At 43.4% G+C, this 24014-nt stretch overlaps 1 protein-coding gene across 1 annotated transcript in view; it reads left to right on the forward strand.

Annotated features, from left to right (window-relative positions):
• The first annotated feature begins 230 nt into the window (after nucleotides 1–230).
• PARM1 (prostate androgen-regulated mucin-like protein 1) overlaps nucleotides 231–24014 on the forward strand; it is a 108312-nt gene continuing 84528 nt past the window's right edge. The window contains exon 1 of the mRNA XM_049632090.1: nucleotides 231–535. Coding sequence (XP_049488047.1) covers nucleotides 493–535 — 43 coding nt within the window. The 5' untranslated portion in view covers nucleotides 231–492. The remainder of the gene's footprint in view (nucleotides 536–24014) is intronic.

A 24014-nucleotide genomic window follows, 5' to 3' on the forward strand; every position in this document is an offset into this window, starting at 1 on the left:
AGAAAAGTTGAGATGAACTCCCCAGGGCAGAGATCTGCTCACACTCAGCATCCGTTTAGTTCCCAGCACCGTGCTAGACTCTTAAACCTTTTCAAAACTCGAGTCTGTCCAGCAGAGGCCGCCCTGGGCCGGGGCTCCCGGGACCCGAGCGCGCCGGGAGAGGGGAGGCCAGGGGGTGGCCTTGTCAGCGCCGCGGGGCCCGGGTGGGAGGGGTTTGGCGGGGGCAGGCGCGGCGGCAGAGGCGGCCCCGGCTCGGGCGGCTGGGATGGAGCAGAAACGCGCCCGGCGCGGGAGCACACGCAGCTGACGGAGCCGCACCGCGTTTGCCTGGCTTCTCCGTCAGCCGCAGGAACAGCCCGAGCCGCCGGGGCTGAGCGCGCAGAGCCGCCCTCGCCTCCCGGCTCCCGCGGCAGCCAGCCGGGCAGAGGAGGAGCCGTACGCGCCCGGAGCGCTCGGTCATTCCCGGAGCTCGGCACCGAACACCCGGGTACCATGGTCTGCACGACTCTCTTCGCTCTCTGCATCTTCACGGCAGGTATTTGGGGGCGCCGTCCTCCCCGAGCGGCCGGGCGCGGGAGGGGCTCCGGCGGCCGGGGCTGGAGCTGGGGCTGGAGCGGGGACACCGGGAAGTAAGTCACCGCGCGCGGGCGGCCCGAGTGGCGCGAGCCTCCGGAGTTGGGTGAAGGTATGTGCGCACTTGAATTTGGGGTGGTGTGAGCCTGTGGAGAGCCTGGGCTGTGCGAGACCGAGGGGGTGACGGGGTCCTTCCTGTCGCAGCCCGCGCCCGCACAAACTCGGGGCTTTGTGGAACAGGTGGCTGCGCGACGCGTTCGAACCCTGGTGGGCGATACTGATGGCGACTTGAGGCTTTTCGGGTCTCCGAGCACACCCTGCCAGAGTCGGGCAGCCGACTTCTTGAGGAGGTTGGACCCTGGGAGGGAAGAGAAAGCGGGAGAAGCGGCGGGGGAGCGGGGCGATGGCATCTGGATGGCTCTAAACGGTGGCTGCGCGCGCGGCGGGTCTGGTTGCGGTCCCTGAGACTTGGCGGTCTCTGCTCTCCGGTCTCCCGCGTCTGTGAGGAGGTGCGCTTGGGGATGATGCGGCACTAACAGCCCCACCGGCAGCTGCCTGACTCGCGATCAAACCTGGGGTTGCAATTCTACCCCGTGACCCGGAGCCTCCCCAAAAGGGGAGAAACCGTGGCACAACCCGTTAAGTTGGCTAAAACTACCCCCCCGCCCCCGACACCAATTCAGGAAGTCTTCGCCGCGCGCGTGTCGCGGGTCTCGGGACCACCGACCGCGGCCTCTGGCAGGGGCTGTGGAGAGAGGATCAGGACTGAGCTCGGCTTAGTGGGGGCCGGGAGACATTCAAACAACGCTTTCAGTCTGGTGCTGGGTACCCAGCTTTTCCAGAAAATGCAGCCGGACAAGGGACAGCTGACTCTGGATAAGGTGGCAGTGGAACAAGCAGCGGAGTACGCGGACACCGGCATGTTTCGATAAGAATGTTCCAAAGCCATATGGCACAAGCCGATTTGACTGCTGCCTATATAGTCCGTGAATTCTTTTCCTCCTGAATCGCTTGGGCTCCTGTAATTGTGGGCAGCGGTCGTTACAATCCTTGGAAAAGAAGCCAGGAGTTTCCTGACAGCTCACAAAAGAGAGTGCAATTTTCAGGAAAAGTTTCCAGACTTAAGAGTATAGCGTGTTTTGTTTCATTTTTGTTTTTGTTTTTCTCGACTTGCTGAAAGCCTGAGAAAACCTTTCGTTTTGGTATCCGCACGGTTAGCAATCGCGTCTGCGGAGGTTCCGGAACACTCTGGGCGCTTTGGCTACACAGCCTCAGCGGGGAGCGCCAGGATCCTAGCAGGTGTAACAGCCGCCATCCCGAACCACGGGGTTGCCATGTGAGGCAATTCCAGCCCCACTCCAGGCAAGAGGTGTTTACGAAATGACATGAAAGGTGCCTTTACTTTTCTCCTCGCTAGGAATCTTTTCATGAAGCTCAAAGCTCAGAAAAACTTGAGTGAGCCAGTAGAGCCTATAGATAGGTTTGTTTCCCAATTTGATCCTGTGGCTTGTCTTTTTTTTTTTTCCAGTTTTTTTAATGTTTATATATTTTTGAGAGAGAGAGACAGAATGTGACCAGGGGAGGGGCAGAGAGAGAGGGAGACACAGAATCCGAAGCAGGCTCCAGGCTCTGAGCTGTCAACACCCAGCCGGAAGGGGGACTGGAACCAAGAACCCTGAGATCATGACCTGAGCTGAAGTCAGGCTCAATGACTGAGCCACCCAGGGGCTCCATTGTCTTTTTTAATTTTTATTGATAGCTCTGGCAGTTGGCACTACCTGTATTAACCCTACTAGGCAGTGTATTGTAGCTTTTTTTTTTTTTTCTAAGGAACTCAACATTTTTTTTTTCTTGGTCAGTTTTAGAGTTTAGCCCAGCTCTTCTGGAGGTGAGACTATTGCCCTTGTCCATCAGTGGAGAGAGAGGGCTGGTGGACACACAGAGTAGCCTCATCCCCATCCATGTACACATGGTGGGGGGGTGGTTCTGAAGGGAGAAAGCCACAGCCTCCCAGTTTGGGGGCTCTCCTGACCCTGGAAACATAGTTAACGTTTCCGCATGTCTTTCAACCTTCCATCTGAAGGAATCTCTTTAGGGGAGGCTACTTGCAGTTAGTTGTCAGGAAAATAATATAAAAATTGGCATAAATACCTCATGTGATTCTTTGCATCCCAAAGTAGGGTGTTTTCAGAAACCAAAATAGCATTTTTCTGGGAAAAACAATAGAGGTGTCAGTAAAGGAGAGAGGGGTGAGGGTTCCTGAAATGAGTGTGGCATGTATGTTTCAGTGACTCCCAGCTCCTCTGGTGAAGCTCTGGTTAGTTTCACCCAGTAGTTGCTACTTTTGTGTTCTCCTGTAATCTTCCTCCTCCTCTCCTCTTCCTCCTCCTCCTCCAACTTCTCCTCCTCTTCTTCTACCTTCTCCTCTTCCTTCTTTTTCACCCCTCCAGTAAAATTTTTCAGGTGATACCTTCTTGAGCCAGAAATGGGGTTTGGCAGGGGACATTTTGTAGCTTAGTAAATCCACTAGGTATATTCATAGCACTTACTCCTGCCTGAATAACGGACACTTGGACACTTGCAAGTATGTGGGCATTGTCAACAAAAGTAATCTTGACACTTACTCACTTGTATTTTAAAAAGAAGGAAGAGAGAAAGCTTGGACCATCTTCAGTTCTTTCAAAGTTGACTGTGGCATAAACTGTTAAGGGTATTTTACAGACCATTCTCAAACATCTCTCTGTACAAGGCACACGGGAGTCCTGCCTCCAAATTGAAATACAAGCCGGCACCATCACGTTTTGGCTGCAGAACTGAGGAGGGAGGGAGGGAGGATGGCAGGGTGCAGGAAGTTTCCATCTTCATTCCTTTCCCTCTCCCTTCTGGATTCTCTTCTCCTTGCCCACCACCATCATTGCCACCTCTTGGTGTTCTATGGCTGAATTGTTTAAAAACTTCTTCACTCAAGGGTACCTGGGTGGCTCAGTTGGTTGAGCGTCTGCTCAGGTCATGATTTTGTGGTTCGTGAGTTCCAGCCCCAAACTGGGCGTTCTGCTATCATCAGCCTGTCAGTGCAGAGCCCACTTCAGATCCTCTGTCCCTCTCTCTCTGCCCTTCCTCTGCTTGCGCTCTCCCCCACCCTGCAAAAAAAAAACAAAACTTCCTCACTGAGACATCTGAGATATACTAGAACTTTACAAAGCCCTTTTCCAACACTCAAGGGGGACAAAAGGGAAGCAAACACAGGTAAAAGAAACACAAACCCCATGATCCTACTTTCCTGTCCTGGAGAGTCTGCCTTGTCTATCCCTGCTCTCTCCGCGAAGAAACTATCATATCTTACCCCAGTACTTAGGTTGCCCTAGGCAACGACTGGTTGCCCTTTGGTGATCAAGACCAAGAGAGCTAGACTGCAGTCGGCCACCAGCTAGAGATCCTGTTTGTGCTCTGGGCTTATCAGGTAGCTCTTCTCCAGGTGACTAACATCTAGAATGTCCTTATCATGGAAGGGCAACCCCACCCTACACATTTATGGCTGTGTTCTCACTGCCGATCCTGATATATAGGTCAAGAGCTTATAAGCATAGGAAAGCCTCACCATAAATCATATCATAAACCTATTAAAAATAAACCAAAAATGCACACACATTTAAGAACAGTGAGATTATCCGTGGTTGTCTGGGAGTGGGGGTGACGGGTTGCTCACGGTCCTCTAGCCTGGTTATCTCCTGTTCCCTGAAGTCAGTAGCACAAAGAAGTGACACCTCCTTCCCATGAAACCTGACCTGAGAAGGAGGAAGCTCTTCATTGTTATCTGATACCTTTACCGAGGCAGTGTTGCAAAGTGGTAAGCGGGAAGATTCTAGATTGCCTAGGTACAAAGCTAAGTTTTACTAGGTACTAAGTGTATAATTTAGGACAAGAAACAAAATTGGGAAAGTAAAACCTCCATAAGGTTGTTGAAACTGTTAAGTGACTGAATATACCTACAGTGCCCGGGACGTGGTAAGCACTCAGTAAGTGTTAGCCACTGTTGTTTTTATTACTCTTGTAAATAAAGTTTAGTAGCAATTGCTACCCATCACATCCCCCTCTCGGAAATAGAGTTTCTGTGCTTGTGCTTAGACTATGTAAATCAAAGATCTCAACTGATATCCTAGCACAGTGCCAGCTGTTCTGGCAAACCTTAATGTGCAAATTAAGAAAATATTCAACTGAGCCTACTAAATGCCTAATTTGAAAAGGTTAATAATGTGTCCTCTCAGCTTTAGCACAACAGTCCAAAAAATGCTCTGTAACGAATAGAAGTCAAGTCTCATGAAGGACTTTATTTCTTCCACAAAGCCTTTTGCAAACTGTGTGTGTTTCAGAAGCCCAACTCAGCTAAACCTTAAAGTCAGATTCCTAGAGCCATAAATTTTGGATGATTCAGATCCAAGAACTTAGGAATAGGCAGCTCATGGTTATCTGAATGATCCAGAATGGCTCTCTTTCATTCTCTTTCTCTCTGTCTCTGTCTCTCAAGCCCAAAATCATCAGTAATGGTCAGATCTCTAATTTACCTTGAGCATTTGGGCCAGGTTTAATTGTGTGTTTTCATAAGGAAAATATTGGCCAATGTCTGATGTTTGATCAGACATTCTTAAGCAAGAGTTTTCTCTGCAGGGGTTGGTAGGTGAGGAGGTGGCCACAGAATTTGGAAACAATGGACATTTTAAAAATACTTTCAAAAGGGATTGGCTGTCTTAACACCCATAGCCTTTACAACAGTTTGCTTTCTTTTGCAAGTATCTGTCACTTAAGTTGGACATGATAGTTTCGGAATCAAATATTTGCTTTGCTAATAAGATACTGAATGAAACAGTTGTTTGGGAAAAAATAATGTTTCATGTAGAAGACAGTGGCAATTCTGAAAAGAGGTAGGCAGGTAGTGAGTGCATGCCTTAGGCAATGATTGCTTTTTACTTGGAAATGCAGGGCTAATAGGTTGTCGTCCAGTGAATGTGCAAGTGGGGTGACTATAAAATAAAACGGATTTATGTGTGGCATTGCTTATATTTTTAGGCACAGCTTCAATTATTTAAATGACAGAATTCACATAACATCAGATTTTCTGATGTGTAGATCATTAAGGGCTCGTCATAATCCTTATGCCAAAGTAGCCCGTTTCTTTCACCTGTCTTTTACCTGTTTTAATGTCGTTTATAAACCTTGAGACCTTTGCCAAGGTCTCAGTGATGTAGAAATCATTACAACAAAACAGACAATTACATAATTCTTTCCATCTATGTTTTTCATTGGTACAGGGTGGTATAATGTCAACTGAAAATAAGCTGTTTTAGTTTTCTTTTGGCTAGCACTGCCAGATTTAGCAAATAAAAACGCAGGTTGCCCAGTCTAATTTGAATTTCAAATAAACAGCGTATTCTAAGTATGTCCCTCATAATAGTTGGGACACTTAAACTAAACAATTCTTCGTGGTTTATCTCGAATTCAGATTTAACTGGGCATCCCGTATTTTATCTAGAACCCCTACCTTTGGCCTTTCATCTGCGGTTCACCTAAACAAGGGGTTTGATACAGGATTAGCTCTATTTTGAACCCCACCTCACCTAGCATTAGTTGTCCTGTACCTTTTCAGTCTGTTCTTGGGAAGACAAATTTAAGAGCAGCTGTCTCTAGGATAGCATTGTTATGTGGTTTTGAACAATTGGGATTTCCGTAGCCTTCCTGAGGCTCTATTACCTTAGCCTCCTGTACCGTTCCTTTAAAAAAAAAACACACACAACAGTATACGTATTTTAAATGGTAGCAATGTTCTTGCCTGAGAGCTGGAACTAGAAGCCTTCTAGAATCCAGCTGGCAACTGATTAAAAAAGAAAGTTAGAGAATAGCTTTGGATTTCAATGCTTTCTTCTGTGCCAGGATCTTCGTACATCTCACAAATATTAATTATATAAGGTTTACATAATTCTTGCTGTATAGGTCTATTGGAATACTTGAAATCTGTAGGTATGGAGCCTCAAGCAGCATATTAGAATTTCAAGGCAAATTGGAAAAAAAAAAAACAAAAAACAACCTGAAGCAATTGGACTGTGGTGGGAATTTGCACCTTTTATACCTAAGGCAAAATCTGTGAATAGGTAACTGTTCGTGGAAAACCATTGTGGGAAGTTACCAGTGTGGTAGTTAGAAAACATGTCTATAGGATACAAAATAAGATGAATGGTAGAATACTTTGATGATAACATCTTCCAAATTCTGACACCTGATTTACTTTTTTATGAGGGAGAAAATAAGGACAGAGGAACTCTAGTGCAGGTGTTGAACATGAAAAGAATTGGAGGGGAGAAGATTTTGTTTGATTTTTTTGTTTTGTTTTGTTTTTTGGCCATGGTTGAATGGGGTGATGAAAATATATGTTACCTTTTAAATTACGATATTCTTGCCAGTTTTGTGTTGTCCAGAAGCATAACCTCATTACCGACAGAGTTTGCTCACTTACTATTGTATCTGTGACATCGGATTATTACCGGTGCTATCCGCTTCTTAGAAAATCTTTTCAGTTTCTGTTAGAAAAGCTTTTGTGATCCCGCATATGGGCAACAGACAGATACCATTATACTGGTGTTGAACATTTATTTGACTGTTAAACACTCCATGCTATATGATTCTTGCTTTGTACTATAACTCGGATTCTTTAGGAAGAACAATGACAATCATTGTAAGGATAAAAGGAGGCCCTCTTTATTCACTATGCAAATAGCGAATGCTCTCTTTATTCACTACAATGCCTTGTCACTACGTGTTTAGGGAAATGTTTAAGACACCATCATTCTACTGAGTTCATGGAACATGTCAAGTTATATTAGATTATGAAAGGATTTCAACACATCTGAGAATGAGAACACAAGGGAATCTAGATGCCCATCTGTTCATCAGAAGGTCCTAAAGGATCTGGTGGCCCTAACACCTCTTTGTTGGCTGGGGAAAAGAGGCAAGTTATCAGCGGGCACACTGCCAGTCAGGAATCCTTGCTATCGATGGATGCTGCCTGAGAGGCAACATCAAGATGAATATGGCCATCACCCAGCTGATGAGGAACGGAACCCTGGATGTTTGTCTTAAAAATTACAGGGGTAATGGGGACAGCATTCAGGAGGCGAGAGCTCTGGAATTCTCCTTTTTGAAGAGCTGTTCAGACAGGCCTGAGCAAGAGAGGGAATTATCAGTTTTGAAGGATAAATGATCATTCATCATTTACATTCTAGGAAATGTTGCATGGCAACTCAACTTTCTAGCTGCTCAGGTTGAAAATCACGAGTCCTCTTTGAGTCAGGTTGAAAATCTTTTGAGTCTTTTTCTCTCAACGCCCCTCATCCGATCCTTCAGGATCTCTTTGCCCTACCTTTAAAATAGATGCAGAATTCAAACACGCTTTGCCACCTCTACTGCTCTCACTCTGGGTGAACTACCATCTCTTTCTCCTGGAATATTGTGGTGGCTGGCTCCTAGGTCAACCAACTTTTGCCCTTGCCTTCCTAAAGTCTTTTCTCTACATAGCAACAGTTGATCCAATCGAAATGTATCAGATGACGTCATCATTCCATTCACAGCTTTACAGTGGCTTCCCATTGCACCCAGAGTGAAATCCCAAGTCCTTACCGTGGCCATTAAGACCACCATGAGCCACCACCACATTCATCCTTGGACCTGGGCCTCTGCATCTTCTTCGCTCATCCCATGCTAGCCACACTGGCTTTCTTAAAGCACTCGATGGCTGGTTCCTCTGTCTAGTGCATCCTTTCTCCAGATGGCTAATTCCCTCACCTCACGAAAATCTTCGCTCAAATGGCACCTTCTCAATGAGACTTCTCCTGACCAGCACTTTAAAATTACAGCCTGTTGCACCTCACAATACCATATTACCAGTGCCCCTTAACTGCCTTTCCCTCTGCTTTTTCTTTAATGTCTATCTCCCTCCATCCCTTACCCATCCCTGCCCCCCTGGGATTTTGTCGGTTGTTTTCTGTAGGATCCCCAGTGCTAAATACTATGTGGCACTTAGGGTGTGCCCAAAATATATTTGTTGAACTGAATGATTAAAATACATTTTTGAGGGTGGCCAAAATGAAGACTTAATTCAAATTTTACCTTAGATCACCCAAAAATGAGACCTTGGCAAACTCACTTACTATCAGGTGCTTATGTCTAGTGTTTCCAGTTAGTTTTTTTAAAAAATATGAGTCAGCCTTTAGTTTTCATTGAGGGTTACAAAAGCTAGGCTTTAAAATCAGCTTTTTTTTTTTTAACTATGCACATACAAAACACTTCTTTTAAAAATGTAAGCCTTCCCCCCCCCCACCCCCCATGGATGTCAGTTTAAAATAGCTGAAATGTCTTAAGTTCTCTGGCCAATTAAGAAAATGTCACCTTGGGGGGCACCTGGGTGGCCCAGTCGGTTAAGCATCTGACCTGTTTTCGACTCAGGTCATGATCTCACTGTTCCTGAGATCAAGCCCCAGGTTGGGCTCCATGCCGACAGCACAGAGTCTGCTTGGGATTCTCTCCCTCTCTCTCTGTCCCTTCCCACTCTCTCTCTCTCTCTGTCTATCTCTCTCTCTCCCTCCCCAACTAACAGAGAGAGAGAGAGAATGTCACCTTGGGACACCTGGGTGGCTCAGTGGGTTGAGCATATGACTCTTGATTTCAGCTCAGGTCATGATCTCCTGGTTCATGAGTTTGAGCCCCATGTCAGGTTCTATGCTAATGGTACAAAACCTGCTTAGGATTCACCCTCTCTCTCCGCACCTCCCATTCATGCTCTCTCTCCCTTTAACTCAACAAAAAACAAATAAACTTTAAAGAAAAAAACAAAATGTCACCTTTAGGGCACCTGGGTGGCTTAGTCAGTTGAGCATCCAGCTCCTGATTTCGGCTCAGGTCATGATCTCATGGTTTGTGGGATGGAGCCCTGCATCCATCCGGCTCTGCGCTCTCTCTCTCTCCCCCTCTCTCTGCCTCTCCCCTGCACGTGCACATGCTTGCTCTCTCAAAATAAATAAACATTAAAAAAAGAAAGAAAGAAAATGTCACCTTTGAGCTCAGCTAGAAAGATAAAGATACCTCCACTATTTGAACATTTTTGAGAATTTTCTGAATAACTAAAAACAACCCGATGGTGAAAAATAATTTGAGTCTGAAGGAAGCATGACTGGCGGTTTCCCAGTGATGTTTGAGAAAGTTAAGTAAATTCAGATGCTGAGTGTTGAGAGCATAAGTTATTTACTAATAAACTTGAACAGAATGGGGAGTTTTCTTGACCTTAAAGACTCTGCATTCTGCCTTCACTGGTCATTCTGAAATATGAATTGTGTTTTAGTACAAGCAATGGATGGAAGTGATTAAAGCCTTGACTAAATCAAACCTGCATCCCGAGAGCACGTGTTACCGACCTGCGGGGCTGACACCCCCTGACAGGGCTGGTGTTAAAATCACCCAGGCTGGCATATCCCTCAGCTTCATTATCCAACAAATGTTCATGGAACTCTCCGGCTCACATAGAAACATTTCATTATATAGCAGCTGCCAAAAAGAACAGGAGCTTAGGATATAACCACATACTTGTCTGGAAGCCTCAGGGGCAATGGTAAAATTTAAGATTGTACTTGAAGCGCAACCTATAAACAAAGCAAAGAATAGAAAAGATGACATTTTGCATTAAAAACACCTGCCTTGCTTGACCAGTGAGGTCCATTGCCCATTCTTGAGGCGGGAAGGCGCCCAGGCATCTTGAAGTGTAGCAACATTGACTGTAAACTGGGGAGGGGCAAAGGACAGTGAGTCTGCCCCGATGCTGGAGGACCAGCAGGGAACTGTCTCTGGGGGTGTGGGCGTGACTCTGGACAACAGGTGACCATTCCCCCACCTCCCGGCCCTGGGAAAGACCGTGTCCCTGACTGAGATGGAAAGCAGGGCCTATGGTAATTCTAGGCTTAATTTTTGAGGAACTGTCAGACTGTTTTCGAAAGTAGCTGCATCATTTTATATTTGTGTAGTCCATCTCAATAAAGCTATTCAAGTAACATTTTTTAAAGTTTTTATTTATTTCTTTTGAGAGAGAATCCCAAGCAGGCTCCATGCTGTTAGTGCAGAGCCCAACACGGGGCTCAATCCCACAACCGTGAGATGATGACCAGAGCCAATATCAAGAGTTGGATGCTTACCCCCCGGAACCATCCAGGCGCCCCTCAAGTGAATTTTTTTTAAATAAAGGAAGGGAAAGGAACATGCATCCACAAGACAAGTTCCCCCAAATCTCGAAGACAAATGTGGCTGCTGAAGGAGCAAAAATTATTACATCACTGAGAACCGTTCCAGTTTGGAGGGTTATCAGAAAGAGGGAGAGATGTGATTTTTGAGATTAGGAAATTTACAGACAAGTTTTTGTTAAAAAAAATGAAATGTCAGTAAGGGATTATTGTCTCTTGTTTGGTAACAATTTTTAAAAGCTGCCCCCCCCCACTGTTTTTTTTTCTTATTATGGAAACTATAAATAGACACAGAAATTGACAAGAATGTGTCTCTTTCTGGCCCAGACCTGATTCAGAGTCTGTTTGTTTTGGTTAAGAACTTTTTTTTTTAAGTAGGTTTCACACCCATTGCAGAGCCCAACATGGGGCTGAACTCATGACCCCAAGACCAAGACCTGAGCTGAGACCAAGAGTCACCTGTTTAACGGAGCTACCCAGGCAACCCTTGGTGAAGAACTTGTAAAAATATTAATAAGTTGGCAAAAATAATTAAAATGTTAGTACATTGGAAATAATGTAAATGTCTAGATAAAGCACTAATCCAGTAAACTAGCATACATTCAAGGTTCATTCAATCACATAATACCAAGCGTTTGGATGAATGAGGCAGTTTATTTATGTACTAACGCATTAAATAGGTTATGATCTGTTGAAATAATAATTGTCACTTTATATTTCACAATTGTATCAGAAAAGCAAGTTACAGAATAAATGTACATTGTGATGAAATATTGAAAGCATTATTTTTATATCTGTGCCTGCACAGAAAATGATTCAGAAGAATCTAGTGGTTATTTCTGGCAGGTGGGCTTTGGATCAGTATTGCTTTCTTTGCTCTTTTGTTGTGTCTGAAATTTTTTTAATAGTTTGTATTACCTTCACAATTAAAAAAGTAAAGATAGTATCAATAATTCAATTCCTCTTTATCAACATTTAATGTGGCTATAGTAACTGCTGGATAGCTATTTTTATCCTCAAAATCTTGATTCAGAAATCCTTCTGTTGGAGCCTTCAAAAACTGTATCTTAGAAAAGCAAAAACCTCAGGAAGGTTTACAGGATATCACTGACGTAACGGGCAGGGAAGGTTCTGGGAAGGAATTGACTTAAAGTAATATTATATTTTGTAAAACCAGAGCGCTACATAAATCATTGATCAGAACAACTGTCTCAGTATTTTAAGAAACTCTGACTTAACTGATCAGTATTTCAGATACTTCATTCATTTTTAATATCTTGATTTTGATTTTTTTGTCACTTATGGGAGCAATTTTAAATTAAAACATTATTCTAAGCTTCTCTAAAATGAAATCTGTCATCTTAGACATCAAATAAGAAAAACAGTCTGCAAAGAATATAGGATTTGTTTTTCTTCAGCAACATTAAATTTGTTATATCATCTTTTTGATAAAATAATCAATAAAATGTGGTTTAAACAAATGTGAAAGCATCCATTACTAACAGCCCATGAGCATATAGGGCAACCCCTTTGTATTCCAAATAAGGCTCATAAACATGCTAGTATAAGGCAGAGATTTCGCATTTGTAATTTTTAGTTTTAGTAGGTATCGCACTATACTATGATGTTGATTTCCTTTGCCACTTCATCTAATCCCATGGGAGAGACAGTACCAATCCCATGTTGTAGTTCAGGTCACTGAGTCTCAGAAGTTAAGTAATCACACAGTTGATAAGTGACAGAGCTAGGCTTTGAACCCAGGTCTGTCCTCTTTTACCCACCTTAGCCCCTACTGTCTTGAATGGCCAAATCAGACTATGTAAATTTGGTCTCGGAAGTTTCTCTCTCGACTCTGGTCCTCTTCCCCATCCCCGCATCTACAGACTTGACCGAGGACTTTGTCATCTTTTCCTAGACTGTCACAGTAACTCCTAAATGGTCACTGGCCACCCTTTCCCTTCTCACAGTCTCTCACCACTCTTTTGGAAATCATTCAGGCCAAACTGCCTCCTCCCCACCGAAGGAGGAGAAGCAACCCTAGATCTACTTAAGAGTCTTCTAGGTACTCTGATTGTGGCTCCTAAACCCCATTTCCACCAAAGGAGGAGTGCCTGGCTGACTTAGTTGGTTAAGTGTCCAACTCCTGATCTCAGCTCAGGTTGTGATCTCACAGTTCAGAAGATCAAGCCCCGACTTGGGCTCTGTGATGACAGCACAGAGCCTGCTTGGGATTCTCTCTCTCCCTCTGTCTCTGTCCCTCCTCCTCTCACACATGCTCTCTCACTCTTGTCTGTCTCTCTCTCTCAAAAATAAATAAATAAAATTTTAAAAAGAACGAAGGCTTCTTAGAGAAGTGGCGAATTCCACGTCTGTGTTAGAAAATACATAAGATGAGCCTAGAATATCTTGTTCTACCAGGTAGTAAGAATGCTGTCAAAGGCTACCAGGCTCCTGTCAGAAAGACTCAGAACCACTTAATGAGGCTCCCGCTGGCCAAAGATGGAACAAATTGAACGTCAGTAAGGATAACTGCAGTGGATTGGATCACATTGTTCAAACTCACGAGTTAATTGTGATACCAGAACAAAACAGTAACAGCACATAGCTTCATTGGTCTCCCTTGGAGGAGGCTGTTATTTGGGGAAATAAGAGATAAATAGAATTAAAATTCTTGATTGATTGATCTTATTTTTGCCTTTATTTTGTGCTGTGTCCCACGGGGTGACCACATACTAGATGATGGGATGACTGTCTTTATATAGGTATCCTAGCTAATAAATGAAGATGTCATGGTAGAAATAGAATAGCACCATATTGTATCATCTAATGAGTTAGTGAATCTTGGCACTGACCCTCACTGGCTGACAACACCGTGAAGGGTGGCATAGCCAGATACCATATCTCCTGATGGAAAGGTACACCATCCCCTGTGAAATAGGCTTCCCACACTGAAGGGAACCCACATCTGATCAAGCCTCCACATCCAACTGTGAAGTCACAGGAAATACAGAGGCCCAAAGAGGGTGTTAAGTAACACCACAGAAGTGGAATCAACAAACTTCTGACCACAGACAACTCTACAGGACAGACATCCTTGGTTTCTTCAGTAAATAAATTGCAAGGAAAAAAGGGAGATTGAGAGAAAGATGGGGAGGCAGGATTTATCGATGAAAAAGGGACTTTAAGAGAGACACAGTGACCAGTCACAATTGTGGACCTTACTTGGATCAAACCAAAACTGTAAGAATAAATTATGATATTTCTGAGACAATTGGGAATTTAATCATTGCCTAGACATTTGATGATATTAATGTATTATCGTTTCAGTATGACAATGACATAGCCATATGTTTTTAGCAATAGCCCTTTTAAATGTTCATTTGTTTTTGAGAGAGAGAGAGCATGAGTTGAGGAGGGGCAGAGAGAGAGGGAGACACAGAATCCGAAGCAGGCTTTAAGCTCTGTCAGCACAGAGCCTGACATGGGGCTCGAACTCATGAACCTTGAGATCACAACCTGAGCCAAAGTTGGACGCTTAACCGACTGAGCCACCCAGGTGCCCCACAGCCCTTATCTTTTAGAAATACACACTGTTATATTTACATAAGAAGTGCCACTGTGCCTAGTATTTGCTTCAAAATCCTAGAGAAAATAGTTTTGTGTGTGTGTGTGGGGGGGGGGGGGTTAACAGAAAAAAATGATTTTGGGTTGATAATTCTTGAAACTGGGCAAAGGGTACATAAGGGTCCATGGCACTCTTCTCTCCCATTTTTTGTAGATGATTAAATTTTCCCATTATTCAAAGTTTTTATAAAGAATTTTCCAGAAACCCCCCATTTCTTACAGAAACAAGTCCAAACTCCTTAGCAAGTGGCTTAAGATCTGAGTTAGAGGCAGAACGAAAGAGAGATAGTGCGGGTACTCATGGTATGAGAGGCTACAGAAACAAATAGATGATTCTTGTTTGGGAAGTCTTCCCCAGGATGGAAGCACACGCCACTACCTTCAGGCCTTCGCTCTGCCAGTTCCTCATTCTAGAATGCTGTACTCCATTGGCTGCCAGCCAAAATTCTCTTCATCCTGTAAGCTCAGAGTTCCCCTTCAGCTGTTTGCATACGTTACCCCTTTAGACTTCCGGCCTTTGGAGAGGAAGAATGCTGTCTTAGCTTCAAATCCCTTGCCCAGGTGTGAGTGTATACACAGTAGGTGCTCAGGACTTACTGGGTTGAACTGACGAATCTGAAGCTCAGAGATGGAGACCCAAGATCTCACAGCTCCTTAGCGGCTGAACTTAGACTACAAATCTCATGTTTATAGGAATAGGAGTGCCCCGACTTTAAAGACTCCAAAGCCCCTTCTTCATTGTTCCCTAGCACTCCTCCACTTAGAGTTAGGATTAAAGGCTTCATGATCTCTGAAAGAAGTAAACCATTGGGGTGTCTGGATGACTCAGTCCGTTAAATGTCTGACTCTTGGTTTCAGCTCAGGTCATGATCTTGGGGTTCGTGAACTCAAGCCCTGTGTGGGGCTCTGTGCTGACAGTGTGGAGACTGGGATTCTCTCTCTCCCTCTCTCTTCTCTGCCCTCCCCTGCTCATGCTCTATCTTTCTCAAAATAAAAAAAAATAAGCTTTAAAAAAAAAAAAAGAAGTAATGCATTAGAGTAGCTGAGAGTAATTTATTTATTGCCATGGACTGGCACATAGAAGGGCAGAGAGCCTCTAGTAGCCTGTAGGACGAAAACATTTTGGGAGTGGAGAGTGCCCTGGGAGCTGGGACAGCTCCTGGGTAAGGAGCTGCATGGTGAGAGGCTCCACGAATGCAAGGGACATCAGAAGGTCCCAGGGGAAGCACAGAAAGGAGAGGAGATCCTGTTAGCCTGCTTCACAGGATCACACAGCAGCTCGTGAAATTTGGAAAGGAATTGTAATCGCTTTCCAAACAAGCGTGCTGTCTTTGGACAACCACCCTTAGCGGCACATACTTTTGCAATAAAATTTCACTTTAGCTAAGAGAATCCAGTAAAGATTGTCCTTTAAAGGATTCATAGGTAGAGGTATTCAAAGGAAAGTGTGCTCTCCCGGGTAGGAGGGGACACCGGCTCCTGCCTTCTCTGTCACCCGGCAGCAGAAGATGCCAGTAAGTGGCCTGTACCCAAACAGCACTCCCCCCATTCCGCTGCAAACTGCATGCTCCCTTGGACTGTGCCAAACTGCCAAGTTTGGGATAAATATAGATTAGCTATTGTCTTAGTTTCCTAGGGCTGTCATAACAAATTACCCCAAACTTGAATGGCTTAAAACAACAGAAATGTATTCTCTCACTGTTGTGGAAGCTGGAAGTTGGAAATTAAGGTTTCAGCAGGGCCATGCTCCCTCCAGAGCCTCAAGGGGAGGACTCTTCCTCGCTTCTTCCAGCTCCTGGTAACCCCAGGCATTCCTTGGCTTGTGGAAGCATTAACTTCAGTCTCTTCCTCCCTCTTCACGTGACCTTCATCCTCTGTGTCTGTGTCCAGATTCCCTTTACGAGGACACCGGTCACTCAGTCATATTGCATCAGGGCCAACCCTAATCCAGTATGGCCTCATCTTAATTTGATTATATCTTCCAAGACCAGATTTCCAACTAAGGTAACATTCACAGGTGCTTAGGGGTTAGGGTTTCCACATATCTTTTTGCCGGCACATGGTTTTAACCCACGCCAGCTGTATTATTTTCACTACTAAGCCATGTTCGTGAGAGGCACTCCCCCCACTGATAAAAGAAGCAGGCAATAATTTAATCAACTGTAAGTTAACTTTTTATTCAAGATAGCAGCTGCAGTCGTGTCAGGTATATTTTATTTTACTTGTTAACTTTTTAATTTCTATTTCCCTTGATTGTAGAGGGCTGGTTGAGACCGTTTAAATCGGGTATTTCTTAATCAGAGTGCTGTGGGCTTTTGGAGGGGACATAGCATAAAAAGACAGCATCCCTGGTCCCTGACCACTACATAAACAGTAGCACCTACAGACAGTGTGACAAGGAAGATAAAAGAAAAGCAGAGAGACAGAAAAAAAAAAAGAAGGGAGGGAAGGAAATGCCTTCACATATTTCTAAACTTATCAGCCTCATTGAAAACCAATGGTCTAAATTAATGAGATTTTTAATGACTCTCCTTAGATCACAGAATGGGTTGCACTAAGCAATAGCAATTCTGCTTATGCAGCCAGCTTAACTTCGAGAATACTCTAGATGCTTCAGGAACATTGTAATATTGGCATGGCTTGTAGCATGTATGCTGTTTGGGAGGCATGGGGCAAATTTGAGGGCGTTGTTTCACTTCTCTGCCAGTGTATTTGTGGGTGGGATGTGTGTTTTCCTCCTTTCTTACTTGCATCCTTCCTTACCAAAATAATTAGAAGAATTTAGAAAGGAGGAGACCAGGTAACGTGAGAAAGGATGTTTTTTTCAGGGAAAATTAATATTCAATGGATTCATGCATTTTTTGTAATATCTAAAACTCAACTCTTCGTCTCCATAAAAAGCTGGATAATCTGTATATTCAATAGCTATACTCATATACATCCACATCTTCTGATTAGGTAGGACATGGACATTTGTTTGGTTCTACCTAGTCAATGTTGTTTTGGAATTACAGCTTTCCTGATAGGGCAGAGTGAAAATCAATATTTGAAATTCTTTTCCCCGGAAAAAGTATAATTTCTCTTATAGGAGATGTAATTACCTAGATAGTTTTGCTTATATAGGCAAGAGAAATATTCTAAGAAAAGTGAGAGGTCTACTGTCTAAAGTCTTTATTGATTTGGGTTATTCTCAAAGGAGTAAAAAAATGTAAAGCTATAAACAAAGCTCCTTGATGAGAACTGAGTCCATGCTGAGATAAATAGTTACAAAGCAAGAGAACAGCCTCATTATATTTTTAAAATCCCAGGGAGAGCCATTGTTTTGCCAAAGCAATGTGGTCAAACAGCTTGGGACCCAACATCAGTGCCCAGGAGACTAGGAGTAAAGAGCTTTAGAAGCTTTGAATTTTTTTTTCTAAAACAATTAAGATTAAAGGAGTTAATCAGGAAATCTGAGGTTATATAAGGGTTGAGCAAGTCAACCAGCTCATGTATCTGTTTTGGGGCACATGCTTGGGATGACCAATCTTTTCCATGGAAGATTGTTCTTTATGATAATTCTTCCAGAATGAAAGGAGTGACAAGAACCATTAAAGTCTGAAAAGCGATCCCCACCACTGACATCTGAGAACATCCCGGCCTCTCCAGAGACATGAGACCGAAGAAAGCAGATGAGCCAGCTGGGCTCAAACCCTGAGGGGCCTGATGGGAAGAGGAAGGAAAGTGGGTCAGGTCTGGTGAAATAGCTTGTCTCCCTTGGCAAGTCAAGCTGGCCAGTTTGGAGGCTACCAGTTTTGTCATGACCTGCCTGGCCACCTCTCCACCTCCTCTCCAAACTTGGAATGGCAGCTGCCTGAGACTACACGGCACATGAGGCAGAAGCTAGGAGCAGATCTGGAATATAACCTCCGAAGCTCTAAGCCTCAATCTCCATGATAAATTCTTCTCAGAATTGGTGGGAAGAGGTCATTGACTACTGATGCAAGAACTACCCCGGAAAAATTAAAAGCCTGCTGAGATGGTGTATGAAGGGGAGGGAGTTCTGGAGAAAAGGACCCAATTTCTCTTTGACGTCATTATTGTTGGGTTTCTAGGAAGACACAGAAAACTTGAACTAGAGGCACAAAGTTCACTGACATGAGCCAGGTGGTACTTCACCAGGTCTGTGCTAGCCAAGGTGACTTCATTTATCTTCTGTCTGAAGCTGTGTCTCTTCTGGTCGAACTATCAACAATAGCAGCTTGGATTTAAGAGAACATCTATGTTCTTTACTTCCTGAAAAGGGCTTTTTTTTTCCTTCTAATTTTTTTAAAATTCCAGTGTAGGTAATATGCAATGTTATATTAGTGTCAGGTGTACAATATAGTGATTCAGTAATCCTGTACATTATTCAGTGTTCATCACAATATCTGTGTTCTTTAATCCCCATCCCCTATTTCGCCCATCCCCCCACCAGCCTCCCCTCTGGTAACCATCAGTCTGTTCTCTATAGTTAAGAGTCTGTTTCTTGGTTTTCCTTTTTCCCCGTGCTCCTTTGTTTCTTCAATTCCATATATGAGTGAAATCATACGGTGTTTGTCTTTCTCTGACTGGTTTATTTCACTTGGCATTATATGCTCTAAATAATCCATGTGGTTGCAAATGGCAAGATTTCATTCTTTTTTATGGCTGAGTAATATTCCAGTGTGTGTGTGTGTGTGTGTGTGTGTGTGTGTGTGTGTATACATATATATACACACATATATGTGTGTGTGTGTATACATATATATACACACATATGTGTGTGTGTGTGTGTGTGTGTGTGTGTGTGTGTGTATATATATATATATATATATACACCACATCTTTATCCATTCATCAGTCAATGGACACTTGAACTGCTTCCATAATTTGGCTATTGCAGATAATGCTGCTATAAACATGGGGGTGCATATAACTTTTTGAATTAGTGTTTTCAGTTTCTTTGGGTAAATCCCCAGTAGTGGAATTACTGGATCATATGGTAACACTATTGTTAACTTTTTGAGGAACGTCTATATTGTTTCCCACAGTGGTTGCACCAGTTTGCATTCCCACCCATAGTACACGCGGGTTCCTTTTTCCCCACATCCTCGCCAACACTTGTTTCGTGTATTTTATATTTTAGCCATTCTGACAGTGTGACGTAATATCTCCCTGTGGTTTTGATTTGCATTTCCCTGAGAGTGAGTGATGTTGAGCATCTTTTCACGTGTCTGTTGGTCATCTGTATATCTTCTTGTGAGAGATGTCTGTTCATGTCTTCTGCCCATTTTAATTAGATTATTTGGTTTTTGGTTTTTTGTGTTTTGTCTTTTTGTGTGTGTGTTAAGGTGTATATGTTCTTTATATGTTTTGAATGCTAACCATTTATCAGAGATGTCATTTGCAAATACCTTCTTCCACTCAGTAGGTTGTCTTTTATACACTACAAGGTTTTTAACATCCCAAATTTGACCTGTGTTCTGACTCATAATGTCTGGCCAAAAAATGCTGCTATTTTGAAACTACATAGCAAGCAACGTATAGATTGGACTTTGCTATAAACTCAGTGCTACAAACCAGCTAATTTGCTGTTCACTTGTGGCACTGATGATATGTTCTAACATGTTGAGAAAACATGAACCAACCCCACTGCACTGCAAGAAAGAAATTTCTACTGGTTGTGATGACCGTGAATAAGTAACAGGCACTAAATCCCCATCTGCAAGGGAAGCGGTAACCCTTACCACCTGGACTCCTTAATGTGCAAATTATATTGTTCACAACTTTTCTTGATTTTATTTTTATAAAGATCCACTTTTCTGGCATCAGACTTAACCAACACTTGATTTTTCTTTTGGATGGGGTACTGGCAGTTAGCTAGTATATAAATTCAGGAAGCATGATTAATAGGTAGATCAAAATGCATCTAAGAATTTAGGTTTAAGCCCTGGTGGATAAAGTATCCTTCTAAAAGCATTAGCAGTTTGGCTTCAAATGGGACATTGGATTAATTCAGTCTATACTTCCTTACTACACAGCATCATTTCAAGGTATAAATTCAATTTGTGGTATGGAAAATGGATAAGATATGCATAAACTTGTCTTGATTTAACAGGGATGACAAATTAAATGTTTATTTACCAATAAAATATTCCAAATAACTGAGCTTTCTCTATAGAATATGAGTGGTCAGATTTTTAAAATGGAAGAACAACATTGTTAAAACTATATTTAACATTTGTGGCAAGGTCACTGATAAATGCCCTGCCTCCGTGTATCATCTGTTAAGTAAAAGTCTCAAATGCGAGGACCTCTGGCATCTGCTCTTTATGATCTGCAACAGATTCTTCACCTGAAGTCTACGAAAACCTGGCCGATCCATAAATGACCACCAGGAACTCTATGAAACTCCTAAAGTTGTACCCAGCATTGCATATATGTACTTATGTGCCTTTTGCGGGGACGGGTGGGGAGAAGATCCATAGATTGCATCCAGTACTTGAACTCTGGGTCCCTAATAAGGTTAAGAACATCTGATGTTCATTCTTGCTTTGAAAATACATATGGCTCCTCAGGATGTCTGGTGCTAGAGGATGTCCTTATACTAGGGGTAGTCCTGGCTCAAGTTTACGTGGGTTATAGCTTCCAATGTGCAGATTGCTCTTGGATGCATCCTCGTCACCCTCTGATCACCCACAAAGGCAGAGATTGTCCTTGTAGTTACAGATAAGGAAATCATTATAGGTGGGGGGGCAGAATGGTTCAGAGATGTATCACTGAGGTGGTGGGTCAGTGAGAGCCCTGGGAGCGAGTCATGGGTGTTTTAACTTTGCTCTTTCCGTTACAGTCTGTTTGGTAGAATGCCATAAAAGCCACATTTTAATGCACAATTTCGTATTTTGGAAATCACGTATGTTAGTTAAAGTCTTTAATCTCTAAGCTTTCCAATACCTGATCCAAAATTAATCAGACTACTGGCAACGGTGAATTTCAATTTAAAAATGGAGGGGTACCTGGGTGGCTCAAGTCGGTTGAACGTCCGCCTTCAGCTCAGGTCATGATCTCACAGCTCGTGGGTCCGAGCCCCACAGTGGGCTCAGTGCTGATAGCTCGGAGGCTGGAGCCTGCTTCAGATTCTGTGTCTCCCTCTCTCTCTGCCCCTAACCCACTCACATTCTGTCTCTGTCTCTCTCAAAAATAATAAATAAAACAATTTTAAAAAATTAAAAATGGAAAATACTGAGGTGCCTGGGTGGCTCCGTTGATTTAGCATCTGACTTCAGCTCAGGTCATGATCTCACAGTTCATGAGTTCGATCCTAACGTGGGGCTCGCTGCTATCAACATGGAGCCTCTGCCCCTTCTCTCTTTGCCCCTCCCCCACTTGTCCTTGCTCTCTCTCAAAAATAATAAATAAGCATTAAAAAAAAACTTTACAAATGGAAAAGACTGCCCTAAGCATGTAGTTCTTCAGGCTCTTGCTCCTTAAATTCTAATGAAAACATTTGAATAGCACCTGGTAGTTTCCACAGAGCTTTCAGATGCAAAATGACACTGGATCCTCACAAGCTTTTGGCAGTTGGCTCGTACCCCCATTGTACAGATGAGAAAAAACGAGACTCACAGAAGTGAGGCAACATGTCCAAAGTCACATTGAAAGGGGCAGAGCCAGAACTCAGTGCTACTCTCACCACTCCAACTTTGCACCTTCTCGTTGTACCACAGCTGTCTCTACAATGCTCTTAGGGCGTTGAAAGTAGGGAAGGGGTGCATAGGCTGGGAAATACGTGGTCATGTGACAACCTACGCAAAACATTTGCATAGACCCGTGCATTGGAGAAGGAGAAAGAAATTCCATGGGAGGATCAACAGTGCATTGCCTGGAGTCTAGATTTGAAGAGTTTTTCTAGAAGCTCAGAATCTTCTACCATATACCAAGCAAAGAACAAATATATCTCTGGCCAGCAAGAAAACTACTGAAACTGAAATCCTCCCCAGTTCTAAATGCAGCCCACACTTTATACAAAAAGATTTTTTTTTTTCTTTCCGCAAGAATACCTAGCGTCCTTCAAAGGAAGGGGACTACAATAAAGATTTAGGACAGGAAAGACTATGGTTGCTCCCTGTATCTTATGGGCTTTTTGCAAATTCCATAGGAACTGAAACCCAATGATTGTTCTCTTATCTTTTGCCAACGTTAAACCTTTATCCTAAGTGGTTCTATGACATTAAGTGGCTGGCAGAGATATTTTCATGACCAGGCTGCGCTGAAGGTGCATTAAAATGCACTGGGAGATACATGACTTATGTATTTTGATTTTGGTTTCTAAAAGAGTTAAAGCTGGGCATAGATACATAAAATAATGGAGACCGTTTGCCAGAACCGCTCAAGTTCAGCTTGCGGTAGAAGGGCAGCTGAGATATGTTCTCACTCCAGATCTGCAAAGAACTCGGGTTTGGAGCCCATGACCCTGCTTTTGAACTCCCATCTCAGGCACGTAGCAGGCAAGGGAAGGGGGAACTAACATTACACCTAATAAAGTGCCAGATGTCATGTTAGGCACTTTACAGACGTTTTCTTGTCCAGCTCTGCAGCAACCCTGGAAGGTTGGTACTACTGGTCTCTATTTCCAAATGAGGAAAAAGAGACTTGAGATCCAAACATTTGTCCAAAACCAAAGAACTAGTGATGTTCAAGTTTAAACCCAGCTCTCTCTGCCAGTAAGCCCTTGCTCTTTCAATTATTCAGTGCTTTCTGGGCTTCAGTATCCCCATCTGTAAAATGTGATCATTCAGTATACCTTCTTGCACTGTTGGATAACAAGAGATGAGCTTACCCAGAACAATCCTGTTACACAGAAGGTCTTCATAAATAGCATTTCTTTTTTTTTTTTAATGTTTATTTATTACTGAGAGAGAGACAGACAGCGTGAGCAGGGGAGGGGCTGAGAAAGAGAGAGGCACAGAATCCGATGCAGGCTCCAGGCTCTGAGCTGTCAGCACAAAGCCCAACACGGGGCTCAAACCCACAAACCTTGAGATCATGACCTGAGCCGACATCAGACGCTCAACCGACTGAGCCACCCAGGTACCCGAAATAGCATTTCTCTTCCTACGCTTTGTTCTATTGATAGTTCTGATTCTGTTTTTGTTTGTTAGGTTGGTCAATTAGGGGTTTTGTTTTATTTTGTTTTGTTTTGTTTTGTTTTGTTTTGTTTTGTTTTGTTTTGTTTTTAAGACTTGGACCTACCTCAGCTCTTGAAAATGCAGAAGCCAAAAGGTAACTCTGAATACAGGTGCCTGTATGACTTTAGAGGACAGGGAGGGCAGGCAGGAAGAACTTTTTGTTCTCCTGTTTTCTCTGAGAGCTACAGAAGTGCCGTGAAGAGCTACAAGGTGGGGAGCGGGGTAATGCCGTTCTCCTCCTGGGGAGAATGTGTGGGGGTTACCGGGTATCTTGTTAACTGTGCACCAAGACCCTTGTGAACAACTTCAACGTCCTTCATAAAGCAGCTGCGGGAAGTCCTGTTGCTGCGGGGAGGGA

The sequence above is a fragment of the Panthera uncia genome, chromosome B1 (assembly GCF_023721935.1).
Source record: "Panthera uncia isolate 11264 chromosome B1, Puncia_PCG_1.0, whole genome shotgun sequence".
NCBI lineage: Eukaryota > Metazoa > Chordata > Mammalia > Carnivora > Felidae > Panthera > Panthera uncia.